General features: G+C 50.2%; 1 protein-coding gene across 2 annotated transcripts; it reads left to right on the forward strand.

Moving 5' to 3' along the window:
- The first annotated feature begins 6,812 nt into the window (after window positions 1–6,812).
- ALDH3B2 (aldehyde dehydrogenase 3 family member B2) lies at window positions 6,813–14,686 on the forward strand. Of its 2 annotated transcripts, none has more exons than XM_032282625.1 (10): window positions 6,813–6,993; window positions 9,002–9,164; window positions 9,602–9,712; window positions 9,920–10,040; window positions 10,207–10,292; window positions 10,407–10,488; window positions 10,867–11,253; window positions 11,979–12,145; window positions 12,803–12,902; window positions 13,164–14,686. In XM_032282625.1, exons 1-10 carry the CDS (start codon window positions 6,935–6,937, stop codon window positions 13,346–13,348), a joined length of 1,461 nt encoding a protein of 486 aa, XP_032138516.1. In that variant the 5' UTR covers window positions 6,813–6,934; the 3' UTR covers window positions 13,349–14,686. The 2 variants fall into 2 exon arrangements, with proteins under 2 accessions (XP_032138516.1, XP_032138517.1); XM_032282626.1 differs by lacking the exon at window positions 6,813–6,993 and adding an exon at window positions 8,310–8,446.
- Window positions 14,687–21,512: the final 6,826 nt, after the last annotated feature.

Raw genomic sequence — 21,512 nt, forward strand, 5'->3', positions numbered from 1 at the left:
TATCTGGGACTACAGGTGCACACCACTATGCCTGGCTACTTTTTGTATTTTTTATAGAGATGGGGTTTTGCCATGTTGGCCAGGCTAGTATTGAACTCCTGGGCTCAAGCAATCAGTCTGTCTTGGCCTCCCAATGTGCTGGGAATACAGGTGTGAGCCACTGCAGCTGGTCTTCTTTTGACCTTTCTTACCAAAAATATCTCTTTATGATTTTTTTTTTTTTTTGAAACAGGGTCATGCTCTCTCACCCAGGCTGGAGTGCAGTGGCACAATCTTGGCTCACTGCAACCTCTGCCTCCTGGGTTCAGGGGATTCTCCTGCCTCAGCCTCCCAAGTAGCTGAGACTACAGGCATGCACCACCACACCCAGCAAATTTTTGTATTTTTAGTAGAGACAGGGTTTCACCATGTTAACCAGGATGGTCTCAATCTCTTGACCTTGTGACCTGCCTGCCTCAACCTCCCAAACGGCTGGGATTCAGCCACAGGCATGAGCCACTGCACCCGGCCCTTATTATGACTTACTTTGTATCTTTCTTATTTCCTGGGTTTCTTTGACCTTGTCTTATGTACAACCTTTAAATAACCTTTGAATTAGACAAAAATTATTTACCTTTTAATAAGAACACTTTCTAAAATGTTTTCCTAGTTTTTATATTGGAAATTACCCAGACATTTGATTAATATCTATTGTTTAATATAACCTTAGATTCTATATTATAATTTTTTATAAGCATTTATTCCATTACATTTACCTGATTAATTTGTTTACCTAGATTATTAATGAAAATGGTGATAGTCATCATTTATTCTCTGTTAACCATTTTTATAGCCTATGAATTTTAAGTGTTTACTTATGTAAGAAACTTAAGATGAAATATATAGGTATCTTACCAATAACTCAGGATTAAGCTTGTTTTCATTAAACCAACAATATTAAATGCCTTATTTAATGAAAATTATATGAGCAATTCTGTTTTGAGCTGGGCTTATAGTTTTATAATCCTTTTGGCAAATTTGGACACCTTGTGATATTCTGCAGGGATAAGTACAAAACCACTTGATCAATAAATGCAAACAAAAATGCTGACAAGTCTTAAGATGTTTCTAATATTGCTTTACTAATAATTTCAAAGCCAGCTTATTTATTAAAGATTCTGCTTATCCCATTTCCCATTTAGGAAAGTGCGGCTTGTTTCCAGGGCTTATTTAATTTTACGTAAACACGCTCTTTGATGCTGAAGTGAATCTGATTTTCAATATGAAAATAAAAAATAAAAGCAGTTCTTGGAGTTATTTCTAAACAGAACTTGTCTCTAATCCTACTGTAACAGAAATGTATATAATGTTTCATTAGGGTTAGGGAGGCCAGGTACCGTGGCTCATGCCTGTAATCCCAGGACTTTGGGAGGCTGAGGCGGGCAGGTCATTTGAGATCAGGAGTTTGAAGCTAGCCTGGCGAACATGGTGAAACCCCATCTCTACTAAAAATATAAGGATTAGCCAGGCATGGTGGTGGGTGCCTGCAATTTCATCTACTTGGGAGGCTGAGGCAAGAGAATCGCTTGAACCTGGGATGTGAAGGTTGCAGTGAGCAGAGATCGTGCCATTGCACTCCAGCCTGGGTGACAGAGCGAGACTCAAAAAAAAAAAAAAAAAAAGTTGTGGCAATGAGGGCAAACAGGAAATAAGTTGAAGCATTTGGAGTTATTTAATTTATAAGTACTCTTTTTTTTTGTTTTTGTTTTTGTTTTTAGAGACAGGGTCTCGCTATGTTGCCCAGGCTGGAGTGCAGTGGCTATTCACAGGCACGATCCCACTACTGATCAGCAGGGAAACCTGCTCTGTTTCCAACATGGGGCGGTTCACGCCTCCTTAGGTAACCTGGTGGTCCCCAGCTCCCGGAGGTCACCATATTGATGCCAAACTTAGTGCGGACACCCAATCAGCATAGTGCACTACAGCCCAGAACTCCTGGGCTCAAGCGATCCTCCCACCTCAGCCTCCCGAGTAGCTGGGACTACAGGCGCGTGCCACCGCACCTGGCGAGTGCTCTTTAACTTTAAGCCAATTTGGTAGCTGTGGCCAAAAACACATAACAAAATATGTGTGCATATACATAAACACACACATACATGCTCATCCAAAGATCCTATAGCTTTTACTTCAGAACGCTAGCCATGAGATATTAACACAAACTCACCGGTTTGCAAAAACAAAAACAAAACATTGGATCCAAATAGTGGTTTTAGTCTCAATAGAAAAGGAACAACCTATTTAAAGCAGGCAGAAAAGAAAGCAGAGAACTTAGGAAGCTCTAGCTGCAGTCAGCCTTTGGGATCTGTAATTTGCTCATCAGTTTTAGATGTGCACAGAAAGACCATAATATGCAAGCAGCTAGCGGCTATAAAATCCAAGATGCCCTGGAACTTTTCCATTTTACACAAACGCTTGCAAATAGAGGCACATAACACCAACGGGGTCCCCAAAAGGGGCCGTTCTCTTTGTCTTTCCTCAGTCTTAGATCGTTTCCCTGGACATCGTTTTTTGTTTTTTTTTTTTTGAGACAGAGTCTCGCGCGGTTGCCCAGGCTGTAGGGCAGTGGCGCGATCTCGGCTTACTGCAATCTGTGCCTCCTGGGTTCAAGCATTGCTCCTGCCTCAGCCTCCCTAGTAGCTGGGACTATAGGTGTACACCACCACGCCTAGATGATTTTTTTGGTATTTTTAGTAGAGACGGGGTTTCACCATGTTGGCCAGGATGTTCTCCATCCCCTGACCTTGTGATCCACCTGCCTCGGCCTCCCAAAATGCTGGGATTACAGGCGTGGGCCACCGCACCTGGCCGCCCTCCCTTTTTATTTATTTATTTTTTTAACTTAAAAGGTGGAGCTGAGCTGTGGCCTAGGGTTTAGTGCGGTGGATTGCTGCGTGCTGGTTGTGGGTGGGACTCCACAGTTTAGTGCTGAGCTGTCTCGGTTCCTCTGATTAACCCTGCAAGGCACCCCCACTTGGCTCCCGGTCACTCAGGAGCACCTTTTGGCTAGAAGGGGCAAAACGCCTTCTCTTCAGAGCTGTAGAAGTTCAGTGTCTCATTCATCTACAAAACGACAGCTCAGTTCCTCATGGAAACACAGACAAGCCAATTAAGCTTAATTTTGGAAGCAAACAGACGACCTTCAGAATGAACTTTCAAACTAGAATTAGGATTGTAAACAACCATTTCTTAGCAGAAAAAAAAAACCTCAGAAGAAACCAAGGAACATCAACTAACGGGACGTCCGAGCTCGGGAGGACTCACTGGTTCCACCGGAGAAGCTCAAGGTCAGGGATGCTGTCCATGAGCCCCTGCTGGTGCCTTAGCTCCGAGTCTGGGCAACTCCTTTGGGGTCCCAAGTGTCCTCTGAGGCCCCAGGTTAGGTGCCAAATTACTGTCTACCAAGAGTCAAACTCTGTAAAATATTTCAAGAGATTTACTCTGAGCTAAATGAGCTACCCATGGCCCATGATGCCACCTAAGGAGATCCTGGGAACATATGTCCATGGTGCTCAGGTCACAATTTGGTTCTATACATTTTAGGGAGACATGAGGCATCGATCAATACATGTAAGATGCATGTTGGTTTGGTCCAGAAATGTGGGACCACTGGAAGTGGGGGCTTCCAGGTCACAGGCAGATTGAGGGATTTTCTGACTGGCCGTTGGTTGAGGTATCAGGAAAGTGTGGGCTAGGACAAGGGTGTGGAGGCCAAGGTTTTATTGTGCAGATGAAGCCTCCTGGTAGCAGACTTCAGCAAAAATAGCTGGGAAATGTTTCTTATGAGACTTAAGAGTCTGTTCTATCAGTAATTCCAAAACGGAGGAGGATGTAATGAGGCATGTCGAGCTCATGGCCGTGTCTTCATGGCCTGAACAACTTTTCAGCTTAACTTGGGAATGCCTTTAGCTGAGAGGAGGGGCCCATTCAGATGGTTGGGGTGTGGGGGGGCCTTAGAATTTTATTTTTGGTTTATAGGACCTGGCTTATCTTCTAGTTGAACAAGGAGGGGTTCGTGCAGTAAGAAAGCACACCTGTTGTTCTTCCATCAACAATTCAGAACTAGCGTAACTGCAAGTTCAAGATTCACCAGCAGGCCACCTGGCTACACAGTTTTAATAACCCCACTGCTCAAACCATCTGAGACTCCCTCAAAGGATACTACAAAGTGTGACATGGCTCCTATCTTTCCTGGGACCTTTAATAGCTACCGTATTACCACTAATCTTCGGTCCTTGCTTGTTTAACCTCCTTGTAAAGGTCGTGTCTTCCAAGCTGCAACAGTTGCACATCAAAACAATGGTCATGCAAGCATTTCAACCAATCTTTGTCTCAGATTCAGACTCTTCTGATGACCCACCTTGGGACCCCTTAGACCAGGCAGCCAGAGATTTCCGTGCCGTCACTGGACAGGGCCAATGCCCCCAGTCCGCAGGAAGGGGGCCTCCTCCCGCATCACCCTGAAGAATAAGGGATGGCAACGTCTGAGGAGGGGAAAAGGAGGCAGGAATAACGCAGAGTGGTTGCAGGAGAACAGAAGATTCCAGGCAGCGGTTTCACATGACTGGAGCTATGGGCTGATAAGACCCTGAGCAGCCAGGCTGTGGGCCCAGCTAAGACTGACCGAATCCAACATGGCGCTGGATGTGATCTAGTTTCACTTACGATCTCGTTACGTGCTCACTGACACCCTAAATCACACACCCACCAGCACCATGACATTTCCAGGAACACCTATATTTGGTGTAAAAGTGGGTGGCAGCACAGTTCTAAGAAATCTCCACCTTTTGCCAGGGAGCTTCATGCATATTCCATCCCTTGGTTAAAGCAACCCATGGATGTAACAGTGCCAACTCCCTTGGCATATGTGTCTGTTCCGAATTTAACCATAACCCCTTTCTTGAGTGTGGGCTTTTTGCTTTGCAATAAGCCTCTGTACTTTCAAAAAACCAAAGCCAAAACAAGCAAACTAAAACGGCTCCTCCCCGGCACTGCAGAGAGAGCCCCGCCCACGCGTGGATTTTGGACCCGTGCTTTCAGATGAGTAAATTTCTGTGTGTTTCAGCTTTATGTTGGTGACAATTTGTTGCAGCAGCCCCAGGAGGATGCTACACAGTGCATGACAAAATGTCTACAATGGTTTTATTTTACATTTTATTTATTTTTTTTTGAGAGAGAGTTTTGCTGTGTCGCCCAGGCTGGAATGCAGTGGTGTGATCTCGGCTCACTTCAACCTCTGCCTCCCAGATTCAAGGGATTCTCCTGCTTCAGCCTCCCGCGTAGCTGGGATTGCAGGCACACGCCACCATGCCTGGCTAATTTTTTGTATTTTGGGGTTTTATCATGTTGTCCAGGCTGGTCTCAAACTCCTGACCTCAAGTGATCCGCCAGCGTCGGCCTCCCAAAGTGCTGGGATTACAGCTAAAGACTCCACACCTGGCCTCCTTTACATGTTTACAATTGCCATTTAGTTGAGCATATTTTAATTTATTTATAGTCTCTGCAGGCTTCTTGCCAGCTCAGTTTAACAAAATCAAACCAAACAGCTTGTTGAGATGGAATTCATATCCTATACAACTCACCCATTTACAGCGTACAATTCAGCGGTTTGGAGGCAGTGGCCTCCCTAGTGGCCAGAACCCATCTGCTGCTCTTAGACGGGCCGTAGGACTCTGTCCTGTATCCCCTTGCCCCAGCCCCGAGGTCCCATCCTAGTGTCACGTTGGTATTCACATCTTTAGCTACCGAAGACTCCAGGGCCAGGGCTTGGTAGCAGGCGTGGCCCCTGCCCGGCTGGCTTCAGTCACAATAAAGGGTTATCTCAGATGTCCCTCCTGCCTATCAGGGCCTGCACCCTCTGCCAAGAGACTCTCTACAGACATCAGGGGGGTCTGTCCTTGGTCCCAGCTCGGGGGAAGGTGGGGTGGAGATAGGATCAGGCTATCCGTGAAGGACCATGGTGGGGCCTGAGCTCGTTCTGCTCTCTGGAACCTGGAAGGCTCTCAGCAAATACTTGTGGAAACAGTAGCAGGCAACACTCCCGATTTTGTGCCAGGAGCTGTGATCTTCCTTTTCCATTCTCACGTCTCCCACTGTGACCCTCTGAAGAACCATGACAATTAGGTGTTACTGTTACTTCTAAAAGGCTCAGAGAGGTTAAGTAACTCACCCACGGTTGCAAAGTAAATAAATAAACAAACGAATAAACAGTGCCCCTTCCTAGAGCTCCAGGTGCTGCCACCCATCGAGGGTCTCTCAGCAAAGGTCTCCGCCCCTTCCTCTGCCCTGAGTATGCCAGCTGGGCACATTGAGTGTGGAAATAGAACCACAGTTGCTCATCTTGACCTGCGCACCCTGAAGAGTGTGGAAGAGGAGAGGAGGGAGATGAAGATTTCGCATAGAGACCCTTGGTGGGGCCATGGAGGGCATGGGACCACTGTTGCTGGGGGCTCTGAGGGCTTCCTGGAGGAGGCAGCATTTGCTACCCGGGTCCTGCTGATATTTTCATCCTGTGACCTTCCCCTGGGGGACGTTTTTTTCTGATGAGGTAACTCCCTGCTAGCCCATTCCAGTAAAAACGCAGCAAAGTTTCAGACAACCTGGAGTTGACCAACCTGTCCCTAAGCCGGCTGTGCAGTGTGGCTCCCGGGGGCAGGGTCCTGGATGAGCAGGGCAGATACAGAGCAGTTGTAGGTCCTGGCAGTGAGAACAGGGTAGGTGTGGGAATTAGGAGGTGCAGCCCTGCCCTGCAGCTGTTGGGTAATCCTGAGTATCAGCCCATTGCCAGGCGTGGGCACCGGAGGTGGGTTGGAGCTGCCAGGCTCCCGGGAGGATTGCAGTCAGCAGAGGAGGGCTGAGGACTGGGGGTGGGAGCGGAGCCGGAACATCAGGAGGCAGCATGTCCAAGAAAGGGGATGGAAGTGCGGTGAAGGACCCAGGAGCAGAGCCCACGCTGGGGTACGTGGGACCACGGGGGCGAGGGCCGGCTAGGGGGGCTCCAGGTACAGTGCAGGTTTTACCTGGCAGGGTACATTGGTGGAGACCAGGGGCATGGAGGGAAAGGGAGGTTTGGCCATGGCATGTGGGTCGGGGGTGAGCCCACTAAGGGGCTAGCGCTGCAGGGTGACGGGGCCATGAGCATAGGGCTTGCTCGGGAGAGGGAGGTAGGCACTGGTGTCTTCTGAGCCTCACTTTCCCCTGTGGCAGGCTCCTGGGAAGCACTCAGGAGTGCTGAAGAAGCCTATTCCCCAGAAGCCCCAGGGATGGGGACAGACCCCGTCCTTCCTTTGAGGGGCTCCCAGGCTAAGGGAGAAGGCAGATTTATGGACAGACGACCAGGGGCACCAGGGCTGGGATCCGGATGTGAATCGGGGATTGGAAGCAGTGCAAGTGCAGATGAGGCCACCGGCCTCCAGGGCACCCACCGCGGATGCTAAGGCCCTGCTTGCCACTCACCCCCCCGCCTCACCAATGCGGGTCTGAGGCAGCAGCCCCGGGCATAGCCCTGTGACCTGCTGCCGAGGCTGAGGTAGCGCAGATCCACACCCAGATGCACATATGACACACATAGACACAGACACCCACACACACACAAACACACAGACACTCCCCCACACACAGACACACAGACATCCACAGACACACAGACACCCACAGATAAACATACAGACACGCAGACACCCAAACACACAGACACAGACACCCATACACACAGATATACACTCAGACACTTATACACACAAAGACACACACAGACACACATACACACAAAGATACACAAAGACACAGACACACAGACACCCATATACATGAAGACATAGACACCCATACACACAAAGACACACAGACACACAAAGACACACAGACACCCAAAGACACACAGATAGCCATATACACAGACACACAAACACCGTGACACCCATGCACACAAAGACACACAGCACCCATACATACAGACACACAGAGACACACAGACACCCATACATGCAAACACACCCAAAGACAGACACCCATACGCACAGAGACACACACATAGACACACGAAGATATACAAAGACACAAAGACACGCAGACACATGGATACACAAAGACACAGGATTTGCAAGCCATTCTTCAGTCCCTGGGTTGGGGTGCTCAGACCCCCCTTGCTGGGGCCTGGCAATCCTCCTAAGTGGCCCCCTGGGCCCTTCCCCTACCCCATGGTCCTGATCTCTCCTCCTCTCCAGATCCCACTGGGGTTCCCTTGGGCCTCAGGCTAAAGCCCAGAGAGGTTCACGCCCTGGGGCAGTCTCCTCTCTGCCATCCTACCCCAACCTGCCACTTTTGCCCATGGATGCCAGCCCCGGAGCTTTCTCCTCCGCTTCCGTTTCCTTCCAGGACCAGCTGAGTGCCACCCCCCTCCCCAGAGCAGGTGCCAAACCCTCCTCAGCGCTAGGGCACGCCTATGGCTTCAGTTTCCCCATCTGCGACCTCAAAGCTCTGTGATTTCTGACGCAAAGACCCCTCCGAGTTCCTCATTTAGTTCCAGAAGGGAGGAAGACCTAGGGGAGACCCTGTTCCTTCTGGGTGGTCTGGGTGAAGGGGTGGCCAGTGCCAGTGTGGGTGGGTATGTGTCTGTGCAAGGAGGGGAAGAGCAGGGAAGAGCTGGGATGGCGGGCAAAGGGGTCACCCGAGGTGTGGGGTGTGCTGGACTTCCAGGGTGCCAAGACGGGAAACCCCTCCTTGGAGTGGGGGAGGTCAAGCCCAGGGCCCTCCCTCATGGGTGCGCCTGGGAGGCAGGTGAGCGGAGGGGGTGCAGGCAGCCCCAGCCCCCGTGGGGTCATTCTGTGTGTGTATGAGGTGGGGGTGCCTGTGAGCTCCCATGGGTGCAGCTGGGGCAACGGTGTGCAGACCCTGGTGTGGCTGGAGGGTGCCCATGAAGGAGGGACAGCCCTGGCCACGCAGTTCATGCTGCACCGTCTGGCAGGACGAACCCCTTTGAGGGCACACTTCGGCGACTGCGGGAGGCCTTCCACTCAGGGTGCACTCGGCCGGCCGAGTTCCGGGCTGAGCAGCTCCGGGCTCTCGGCCGCTTCCTTCAAGAAAACAAGCAGCTTCTGCACGACGCGCTGGTCCAGGACCTGCACAAGGTGGGCTGTGGAGGGTGGGCGCAGGCAGGGGCTGGAACATCATCCCTGTCCTTCGGGAGCGTCCATGCCCCCAGTGACTGGCTGTGTCCCTAGTTTTATTCCTGTTCAACAGACCCCTCCCTGTGACAGGCACCCGACCTTCACTCATAACACTCACGGCCACCCTGTGATGCAGGCTTGATGACTGGCCCCATGTCGCAAATGGGGAAACTGAGGCACTCAGGGGTTAAAGTCACTTGCTTGCCAAGGCCACACAGCCAGGAAGTTGCAGATCAGAATTGCAGCCTTGTGCAGTTCCCAGGGGACCGCAGCGCCTCCCATAGGAGCTGTCTTTATGTATCTGGTGGGGGTGGTGCGTGCGTGTGCCCTCCTCAAATCCTAGACCCCTCCTGGGCCAGCTCTGGGCCTGACCACTCAGCATTCCACCTCCACCACAGTCAGCCTTCGATTCAGACATATCTGAGCTCATCATTTGCCAGAATGAGATCAACCTCGCTCTCAAGAACCTGCAGGCCTGGATGAAGGACGAGCCAGGGTCCACAAACTTGGTGAGCCATGCTGGCAATGGCAGGAGGGCAGCGCAGAGCACTGGGAAGCTCTGCCCCAGGCCGCTTCCTGCCCCCGAGCCTGGGCAAGTCACTGACTTTCTCATTTCTCCTGGGACTCCATTGCACAGGGAGCTGAGGCCACAAGTGTGCAGTGGGTAGGTTTGGGTGTGGCCCTTGGCAGGGTCTCACGTCTGCCCTGTGCCCCAGTTCACAAAGCTGGATTCAGCCTTCGTCCGGAAGGAACCCTTTGGCCTGGTCCTCATCATTGCACCCTGGAACTACCCCGTGAACCTGAACCTGGTGCCCCTGGTGGGCGCCCTCGCCGCAGGTGAGGAGGGGGTTCTGAATTCCTCCCTGCCCAGCAGCCCTTCCCAAAGAGGCCCCCAGAATCCTGCCTATGCAACACCCTCGGCCTCATGTGCCCTCCCAGCCCAGACCCTGGGTGGGTGTGGGGACTCTGGCTCCCCCAGTGATGGCCACATCTGCCCCTGCAGGAAACTGCGTGGTGCTGAAACCATCAGAAATCAGCCGGGGCACAGAGAAGGTCTTGGCTGAGGTGCTGCCGCAGTACCTGGACCAGGTGAGGGCGGCCCTGCCCTGGCAGCTCCCGGCGCCCCCACGCCTTACCCCTGCGGGCTGAGGATGCCCTGCTGGCCCTGGAGCCTGCCCCTGAGCCGCCCGTCCTGCTTTGCAGAGATGCTTTGCTGTGGTGCTGGGCGGGCCTGAGGAGATGGGGCAGCTGCTGGAGCACAAGTTTGACTATATCTTCTTCACGGGTGAGGGGGCCAGGCCAGGGTCCCAGAGCAGGCGGAGGGAATAGCAGGGGAGAGGGCCGGAGGGCTGTGGAGGGAGGGGGCTGGGGCCAGCAGTGGGGGCGCATGGGAAGCTGGAGCTAGCAGAGGCCAGGCCCTGGTCACATTGGAGGAACTGGACCCTGGGATGGCTGGGCTGGAGGCAGGTCCCAGTGGGTGAGGCAGAACCAGCCAAGAGAGGTGGGAGGCAGGCCAGGACTTGGGCCGTGAAGGGTTTCTATGAAGACAGTGGGCAAGCCCGCCGACTCCACCACCTCTCCAGGGAGGAGCGGGGCCCTGAGCTGGGCCGTCTCACCTGGTCCAGGTCACTGAACGGCCACTCTGGTTCCCTTCCATGCCCAGGGAGCCCTCGTGTGGGCAAGATCGTCATGACCGCCGCCGCCAAGCACCTGACACCAGTCACCCTGGAGCTGGGGGGCAAGAACCCCTGCTATGTGGATGACGACTGCGACCCCCAGATCGTGGCCAACCGTGTGGCGTGGTTCCGCTACTTCAACGCCGGCCAGACCTGCGTGGCCCCTGACTACCTCCTGTGCAGCCCTGAGATGCAGGAGAGGCTGCTGCCCGCCCTGCAGAGCACCATCACCCGTTTCTATGGCGATGACCCCCAGAGCTCCCCAAACCTGGGCCGCATCATCAACCAGAAACACTTCCAGCGGCTGCGGGCACTGCTGGGCTGCGGCCGCGTGGCCATCGGGGGCCAGAGCGACGAGCACGATCGCTACATCGGTGAGTCCCGCTGCCTCCACCACAGCCCACGTGGGCAGAGACCCCTCCTCACTGGAGGGCCCACAGCTGGGCCATGAATCTGGGCCCGCACCTGAAACCTGGCCCCACTGCCAGAGCCCAGCCTTGAGCCACAGCTCCGGTGCCACTAATCTGTCTCTGTGCTTCTGAGCCTGTGGCCCCATGAGGCCAAACTCTGGTCCCTCAGCTCTGGATTCACTGAGCTCGGACCCTGGGCTCCAGGGCCCACCGTGCTAAGATGAACTCCCGTCCCACCACCCGCTGTCCTGAAAGGCCATGACCTCAGATTCTCTGAGCCCACGATCCCCAGGTTCCAAACTCCGATGGCCCCATCCTGAGCCCCCCCGGTCTCCTGGGCCGTATAGCTCAGCAGCTCACGGGACACTGTGGCTCCAACATTCTTGGACGCTGTCACCTCATGAACTCCAAGGTTCTGAGATCCCATCACTCCTGACTGTGGGACCAAGGTCGGGGGATTCTCTGGGTCCCACAGGCCCTGGGCAGGCTGGGGAAGCCCTAGGGTCTCTTCTGGGGGCTTTGGGGAGACTTTCTTCCTTAGACACTCCAAATCCTGGAGCCCTGGGAAGTCAGACCCCGGGATCCTGGCCTGGCGCCCTGGCCGTTGGTCCTGTCCCCACTGCTACCCCCACCCCTGGGGGCTGTCCTGACTGTGGCCCCCGGGCTGAGCCATCTCTGGTGCCCGGCAGCCCCCACAGTGCTGGTGGACGTGCAGGAGGCGGAGCCGGTGATGCAGGAGGAGATCTTCGGGCCCATCCTGCCCATCATGAACGTGCGGGGCATGGACGAGGCCATCGAGTTCATCAACCGGCGGGAGAAGCCCTTGGCCCTGTACGCCTTCTCCAACAGCAGCCAGGTGGGGGCGCGGCCGGGCTGGGGGCAATGGAGGGGCTGAAAGGGGCACAGATGGCCCCTATCCTTTCACAGTCCTTCTCAGGAAGGCTTTGGGGCAGCAGATGCCTCAAGGGTAACTATATCTAGGCCACCTGGTAACACTGCATCCGGCGAGGATGCCTGGCAGAGGGGGTATGGTCCAAACCCACCAGGCACATGGTGGGCCCGCCCTCTGTCCAGGCTGGAGCAGCCTGCACCCGGACTGTGCCAAGGTTCTGCACGGGCAGTAAAAGCCCTGAGTGGAGATCAGGGACAGGGCAGAGCCGGGGCCTGATAGCCAGAGCCCAGCAGGTAGTGGCGGGGCCTGCACCCTACCGCAGCATCCTAACCTCACGACACAACTCAAGGCCACTGGCTCCCTGCGGTCCTGCAGGGTTTCCTGGTCTTTGCACCATGGTGGTAATCACCCCCACAGCACCCCGACCCTCACAGCACCCCGACCCTCACTGAGAGGGTGCTGTCCCCACAAGCTGGGTAGAGCAGAGATGATTGCCTATTAGAGGGTGGAGGGACAGGTGAGGATGAGGTGGGCCTCCTCCGCCTCCGCTGTGGAATGGGCGGGGCTCAAGCCCTCTTCCCATGACTGGAGCCCACTGCCCCCCTTCCCACTCCGCGGCAGGTTGTGAACCAGATGTTGGAGCGGACCAGCAGCGGCAGCTTTGGAGGCAATGACGGCTTCATGTACATGACTCTGCTGTCCCTGCCCTTCGGGGGCGTTGGTGAGACCCTGCCCATTTCCACCCCCAGCAAAGCTTGGGTTTGGTACCCCAGACCCAGGAAGTCCCTTCACTCACTGTTCAACCTTGATCCGGGCCCTGGGCCTCTCAAGGCCTCAGTTTCCCTCTCTGTAAAATGGCTCAGTGAATGGCCTGGCTCTCTCTGAGCTCCCTGCCAGCTGTGGGCCCCTGGCTAGGCAGTGGGCTGCTGCTGAGGCTGTGTGGGTGGCCTGGCTCAGGCCCTTGCTCTCTGCGCCCACACAGGCCACAGCGGGATGGGCCGGTACCGTGGCAAGTTCACCTTCGACACCTTCTCCCACCACCGCGCCTGCCTGCTCTGCCCCGCTGGCCTAGAGAACTTGAACGACATCCGCTACCCGCCCTATTCTGACAGGGTGCAGCAGCTGACGCGCTGGGCCCTGGGCTCCCAGAGCTGCACCCTCCTGTGAGCGCCCCGCTCACCTCCAACGGGTTGCACAGAGAAACCTGAGGCTAGTCCTGAGGGGCTCTGTGCCCCGCAACTCACATTGTTCCTGCAGACCGCGGGTGTCCCCAGCCTGAGGTTGGTGGAGCTGTCACATGACTGCGTCCTGGCTGCCAGAGTTGAAAGCAAGGTCTTGCTTCTATCTGGGGGATGCCGTTCGTTCGAGACAGGCCAAGAGGCCGAAAAACATGCCAAGTGTCCCCACTCACCCCACCCTCCCCAATTCCAGCCCTTTGCTCTCTCAGTCACGGTTGGCCAGGCCCAGTCCTGGGACAGCATTACCCTGGGAAAGACAGTGCCCTGCCTTCTTAGGGGCAGCAGCACTGAAGGGTTCAGAGCGTGGAGCGCTCTCCTCTAGGCATGCACAGGTCCACCTCTGCCCCTTCCCAGCGGCACCGGCGCCGCCTCCCCCAGGGACCCTCTCACATCTCCACTGGTCTCTGCACCACCCATCTGGCTCACACCACACCCTGCACTCACCCGCAGCAGCTGCGTCCACTGGGAAAGCTGGGTTCTGCTTCACTCCACTACGCAGCGTTGCTGGGGCCTGTGGCAAGTCCCTTGACTTCTCTGAGCCTCCATTTCCTTATGTGAAAGTTGCTGGAACCAAAATGGAGTCACTTATGTCAAATGCTAACAAAATGGAGTCAGGGAGGTCACAAAGAAGCCCTCACACACACATGCCCATAACAGGATTTGTCACAAGACACTCCTGCACTTAGACAAGACACAGGGCATACCGAGAGCATGTTCCCAAGCCTATAGCATTCCCGGTGAGCTGCAGACGCTTGCCTAGCACGGCTGTCTCCACTGCCAACACCTGCAATCAGCTTGTGACCTATGAACCTTGTTTCAAAGCCACTTACATGGACTTCTGTCTTTAAAAGCTTCCCCGTGGCTGTGGCCCCCAGTATATGGCTGGGATCTGTCCTCACACTCCTAGCCCAGTTGCAATCCTCTGGTCTTCCCAAATAAACTCATCTGTTCTGGAGAGCCTGTCTCTCTGAAGTTGAACTTACCTTGTAGAATGGGGTCTCCACACATCTTGATCATAAAGGAAATCTCAGATTTAGAACTATGTGTCCTAGTCTGCTGTCAAGCTCTGGGCTCAAGCAGTCTACCTCGGTCTCCCAAAATGCTGGGATCACAGGCGTGAGCCACCATGCACAGCCCACATTTCTAAAATATGGTATTTCAGTCCAAACCTTGGTAATATAATCGCTGTTTCTAATTGTATCCTGCTTACAGAGAGCAGGGATTTTTTCTTTTTTTTCGCTGATCTTATATAAATAAGAATATTCATTAATAGTTTCTGAATTTTGTAGGAATCAAATAGGAGAAAAAGTGAATCCTTCCACCTTTGTTCACAAAGGACACTTGGTCAAATTATTGCAAATGTCAACCCAAAGAGTGAGTCTGTACAATATTTGAAGAGATTTATTCTGACCATGGCCCGTGACACAGCCCTTAGGAGATCCTGAGGACATAAGCCCAAGATGGTCGGGTCACAGCTTGGATTTATACATTTTAGGGAGACATGAGGCATCAATCAATACGTGTAAGATCTATGTTGGTTTGGGCCAGAAAGATTGGACAACTCAAAGCTTGGGCCACTGTCCTCCAGCCTGGGCAACAGAGTGAGACCGTGACTCAAAAATAAAGAATAACCATGAGTGATAAAAGCCCGGAACAGCCAGGCAGAGATCTGAAGACGGTTCACAATTGACAGGAGACTTAAGCATTTCCGCAGCATACAAACACCCAACACAATGATCACAGTCAGGGTATGGATCTTGGCATATCGGAGTTTTAGGACTCTCAATTTCCCATGTTTTAGTGACACACTTACACAGACATTACTTAAAGGAAGTTAAACACCATTTCTATTTGGCAATGCTTCCTGTATTACTTACCAAATAAGCCTGATCATTTAATATCTCCACAAGATGAGATGTATAAACTTTGAGGCATTGCAGGAGGCCCTTCTGGAAGAATCTCAAAGTTGATTTTAGGCCAGATGGCTTAATTTAGGATTTGGATCCTGGGAAAACCTTCTAAAGATGTCAGAAAGTTCAAATGACTTCCTTCAACCAAATCAGAGATCACTGCTAAATAATAGCTACTCGTTTAACCACAGTGACAATCAAAAGACTTCAAAAGCAAGTCCGGGCGCGGTGGCTCACGTTGTAATCTCAGCACTTTGGGAGGCCGAGGCGGGCAGATCACGTGGTCAGCCTGAGCAGCATGGTGAAATCCCGTCTCTACCAAAAATAGAAAAATTAGCTGGGTGTGGTGGCACGCACCTGTAATCCCAGCTACTCAGAAGGCTGAGGTAGGAGAATGGCTTGAACTCTGGAGGTGGAGGTTGCAGTGAGCCAAGGTCGCACCACTGCACTCCAGCCTGGGCTACAGAGAAAGACTCCATCTCAAAAAAAAAAAAAAAGAAAAAAAAATTTATACTGGCATAAAACCACTTTTCTATACCTTCAAGATAAACCTGAAACCAGAGGAGCTACACTGATCTTAAGAAGGAATATGACAGAAACTGAAACTAATCTGTAATTCAGAGACTGGCTATTATTGAAGCAGGTTTTAGAAATAAAAAACAAAACCTCTTAGAATTGTACTAAGAATAAATTAATGTCTTAAGAAACTGCTGTTGTTTTAACAGAGGGGACCAAAATTTTAAGTTCCGTGTCATGTTTTAACATCCAAATGCATTCTTTAACAAAAACTGCTATAGACTAGGCACAGTGGCTCACGCCTGTAAATCCAGCACTGTGGGAGGCCGAGATCACCTGAGGTCAGGGGTTCAAGACCAGCCTGGCCAACATGGTGAAACCCCATCTCTACTAAAGATACAAAAATTAGCCAGGTATGGTGGCAGGCACCTGTGATCCCAGCTACTTGGGAGGCTGAGGCAGGAGAATCGCTTGAACCCAGGAGATGGAAGTTGCAGTGAGCAGAGATTGCACCACTGCACTCCAGCCTGGGCGAACCAGTGAGACTCCATCTCCAGCCACACAAGTAGCTAAGAAAAAACAACCAAAAATAAAAACAACAAAAAAAACTGTTACAAATAATTTCATTTAATTACAGCCAACTTAATCACACCCAACATTTTGTTTTTAAAAAAATATTTTTTTTAATTGTATTTTAGATTCTGGGGTACATGTGCAGATCATGCAGGATTGTTGCATAGGTACATACATGGCAATGTGGTTTGCCGCCTCCACCCCCTGTCACCTATATCTGGCATTTCTCCCCCTGTTATTCCTCCCCAACCTCTCTACCCCCCACTGTCCCTCCCCTAGTCCCCCCTCCAATAGGCCCCAGTTTGTGATGCTCCCCTCCCTGTGTCCATGTGTTCTCATTGTTCAACACCTATCTATGAGTGAGAACATGCACTGTTTGATTTTCTGTTCTTCTGTCAGTTTGCTGAGAATGATGGTTTCCAGATTCAATCATGTCCATACAAAGGACACGAACTCATCGTTTTTTATGGCTGCATAGTATTCTATGGTGTATATGTGCCACATTTTCCTTGTCCAGTCTATCATCAATGGGCATTTGGGTTGGTTCCAGGTCTTTGCTATTGCAAACAGTGCCACAATGAACATATATATGCACATGTGTCTTTATAATAGAATGATTTATAATCCTTTGGATATATACCCAGTAATGGGATTGCTGGGTCAAATGGAATTTCTATTTCTAGGCCCTTGAAGAATTGTCACACGGTCTTCCACAATGGTTAAACTAATTTACAACCTCACCAACAGTGTAAAAGCGTTCCTATTTCTCCACATCCTCTCCAGCATCTGTTGTCTCCAGATTTTTTAATGATCGCCATTCTAACTGGCATGAGATGGTATCTCAATGTGGTTTTGATTTGCATTTCTCTAATGACCAGTGATGATGAGCATTTTTTCATATGTTTGTTGGCCTCATGCATGTCTTCTTTTGAAAAGTGTCTTTTCATGTCCTTCGCCCACTTTTGAATGGGTTTGTTTTTTTCTTGTAGATCTGTTTTAGTTCTTTGTAGATTCTGGATATCAGCCCTTTGTCAGATGAGTAGATTGCAAAAATTTTTTCCCATTCTGTTGGTTGCCGGTTCACTCTAATGAGTGTTTCTTTTGCTGTACAGAAGCTCTGGAGTTTAATTAGATCCCATTTGTCTATTTTGGCTTTTGTGGCCAATGCTTTTGGCGTTTTAGTCATGAAGTCCTGCCTATGCCTATGTCCTGAATGGTTTGGCCTAGGTTTTCTTCTAAGAAAGAAAACTTTCTAAGAAGAAAGTTTTTATGGTGTTAGGTCTTATGTTTAAGTCTTTAATCCATCTGGAGTTAATTGTAGTGTAAGGTGTCAGGAAGGGGTCCAGTTTCCGTTTTTTGCACATGGCTAGCCAGTTATCCCAACACCATTTATTAAACAGGGAATACTTTCCCCACTGCCTATTTTTGTCCGGTTTGTCAAAGAGCAGATGGTTGTAGATGTGTGGTGTTGCCTCTGAGGGCTCTGTTCTGTTCCATTGGTCTATATCTCTGTTTTGGTACCAGTACCATGCTGTTTTGATTACCGTAGCCTTGTAGTATAGTTTGAAGTCAGGTAGCGTGATGCCTCCAGCTTTGTTCTTTTTGCTTAAGATTGTCTTCACTATGTGGGCTCTCTTTTGGTTTCATATGAAGTTTAAGGTGTTTTTTTTTTTCCAGCTCTGTGAAGAGGGTCATAGGTAGCTTGATGGGGATAGCATTGAATCTGTAAATTACTTTGGGCAGTATGGCCATTTTCACAATATTGATTCTTCCTAACCATGAGCATGGAATGTTTTTCCATCTGTTTGTGTCCTCTCTTATTTCCTTGAGCAGAGGTTCGTAGTTCTCCTTGAAGAGGTCCTTCACATCCTTTGTTACACCCAACTTTTTCATCATAAGTTCCCATTCCCAAGCCTTGTCATGACTTAGTCAGACACCTGTGACATGCTTGGACTTGCCTGGTATTTCCTCTTCCTTAAACGTCTAGTTGTTTTAGTCTAGGACCGACATTGACCACACAAGATTCTTTCCTATCCAAAATTATTCTCATTGCTTCACATCCTTAACTTTCTTTACATCTCTCTCTCATCTACTTACCACTTTCTTTTATCTTTTTTCTATTTCTTTCTTAAGTCCATATTTTAAAACTCCCTTTAAATAACTTCTAAATTAGACAAAATTACTTTTTTCTCAAATAAAGAACATGTTTTTTTGTTTTTTTAGAGACAGGGTTTCACCATGTTGGCCGGGATGGTCTCGATCTCTTGACCTTATGATCCACCCACCTCGGCCTCCCAAAGTGCTGGGATTACAGGCATGAGCCATTGCGCCCGGCAAGAACATGTTTTATACCTTTCTTTTTGTTTTCTTATTAAGTACACCTTACTTTTGGCATACTTCCTATATAGATTTGTCTATTAGGTTTTTAAAAATCCTTGTTACTCTTAAATCTTTGTTTTTAATTATCCTTTTCTTTTTTTGAAAAAGGGTCTGTTTCAAAATGATGAAACAGGGCCTTGCTCCATCACCAAGGCTGGAGGGCAATGGCATGATTTTGGCTTACTGCAGTCTCAACCTCTCTGGCTCAAGTGATCCTCCCACCTCAGCCTCCTAAGTAGCTGGGACTACGGTAGGTATGTGCCACCACTGCTGGTTAATATATATATTTTTTTCGTAGAGACACAATATTGCCATGTTGCCCAGGCTGCTCTGGAACTCCTGGTCTCAAACGATCCTCCTGCCTCAGCTTCTCAAAGTGCTGGGATTACATGAGCCACAGTGACCGTCCAGTACCCTTAAATTTTATTAAAAACATATGAAACACAAAATCTTGAATTGCCTATCCCATATTGGTATTTTATGGAGAAGATCGATTTTGTAATTGTTAGAAAAACATGTTTCCCTTGGCTGGGCGCAGTGGCTCACGCCTGTAATCCCAGGACTTTGGGAGGCGGAGGCAGGTGGATTACGAGGTCAGGAGTTTGAGACCAGCCTGGCCAACATAGTGAAATGCAATCTCTACTAAAAATACAAAAATTAGTTGGACATGGTGGCACGTGCCTGTAGTCCCAACTACTCAGGAGGCTGAGGCAGGAGAACAGGAGAATCACTTGAACCTGGGAGGTGGAGGTTGCAGTGAGCCGAGATTGCGCCACTGCACTCCAGCTTGGGCGACAGAGGGAGACTCTGTCTCAAACAAAAAAAAAAAAAGAAAAAGAAAAACATGTTGTCCCTACAGCATAATTTTTATACATATTTATAGGCCCAAACATATTCAGTCTTTATATTAAATTTCAGAAACCAACGGCAAACATATTTATGGTCAGCAATTTGTTCCAGTTTTTGTCTTATTTGGAAATGACTCACATAGTTAATGAGTATCCATTATTTAATTGAAGATTTCAAATTACATAAAAAGTTGACAGATACTTATCCCATTTACCTTTACAGATTTTATTTACTTTTAGCAGTTTATCAGGATTACTTATGAGAACGGATAGATTAGACGAATCTATCAGTTTCCAAATTACTTACCTGTTAATTTTCTTTGTATAGCTGCACCTCAGACAACTATCATAAAAGTAAGAACCTTTCAGTTAAATTTCGGAAGACACATCATTCCCATCAAACCAGCAATGTTAGACTAATCCCATTCACCAAAAGATTACTGTTATGTGAACTTGAAAAGCACCGGGTCTTATTTGCTGAGTTTATGAGTACTCATTTCTTTATAAGCCAATTCAGTACCATAGACAAATGCAACCAGACCTGCACATACTGCCACTTACAAATAATGATCTTGTAGCTTTAACGTTTGAAGGTTTAGCCACGGGTCAGGTAAAATTCACTACTTAAAAGACAGATTCCTACTCTGTATCTGCCCAATGAACAATTTTAGCTAAAATTTATCTGTCCCATACAGCAGGAGCCCTTTACGGAATTTCAGAAGGAACACAGTAGAAAGGAGACAGGCAAAGGTGTGGCTCTAACATCAGTTAGAAAAACAGGTCACCAGGCGAGGTGGCTCACGCCTGTAATCCCAGTACTTTGGGAGGCCAAGGTGGGCAGATCACGAGTTCAGGAGTTCAAGACCAGCTTGACCAAAATGGTGAAACCCCATCTCTACTAAAAATACAAAATTTAGCCGGGCGTGGTGGCGTGCACCTGTAGTCCCAGCTACTCAGGAGGCTGAGACAGAATAATTGCTTGAACCTGAGAGGTGGAGGCTGCAGTGAACTGAGATCACACCATTGCACTCCAGCCTAGGCAACAGAGCGAGAGTCTGTATCAGAAAAAAAAAAAAAAAAAAAAAAAAACCCAATGGGTGTCTCCCACAGCAATTGTTCCCGATCTAGGGCTTCCTAGATCATAGAGGACTCCCTGTGTCCCATCACTTCTGGTCACTATCAGCAAACTGTAGCTTCTGGTGGGCTGACTGATGGGGAAGCTTCCTCCCCTACCCGCTGAGGACAGTTAGGACACTCTGGTACCCAATGACCCTCTTGTTTACAATATGCACAGTGTTGTGGTCTCAAGGGCGAAGGGCCCTTTGGCTGGGCAGTGGGAGCCCTGGGGATCTTACTTATGCTGGTCATCTTCTCCAGAGAACTGTTTCTTTCCTTTTTTTTTTTTTTTTTCAACACCGAGTTGTTACGAAGGCTGGAGTGCAGTGGCGTGATATTGGCTCACAACCTCTGCCTCCTGGATCCCAGCGATTCTCCTGCCTCAGTCTCCCACATAGCTGGGGTTACAAGCACCTGCCGCCACACCCAGCTAATTTTTTGTATATTTTGTAGAGACGAAGTTTGGCCATGTTGGCCAGGCTGGTCTCGAACTCCTGACCTCAGGTAATCCACCTGCCTTGGCCTCCCAAAGTGCTGGGATTACAGGCGTGAGCCACCACGCCTGGCCGCAGTGAACTGTTTCTTCTATACTGGTTGGTTGTAGCCAAGAGCCATGGTAGCCTGTTGTCTGGTGTTGCCCTGTTTTTTTGTTTTTTGGGTTTTTTTTTTTTTTTTGCCCCTCCTGAACCTGGCCAGGGTTGTTCAATATGTCAAGGGCAACCTCAACCAATTGAGATATCAGCATCCCCAG

This window comes from Sapajus apella, unplaced genomic scaffold, assembly GCF_009761245.1.
Source record: "Sapajus apella isolate SASKATOON/1434 unplaced genomic scaffold, GSC_monkey_1.0 scaffold14, whole genome shotgun sequence".
Classification (NCBI taxonomy): Eukaryota; Metazoa; Chordata; class Mammalia; order Primates; family Cebidae; genus Sapajus; species Sapajus apella.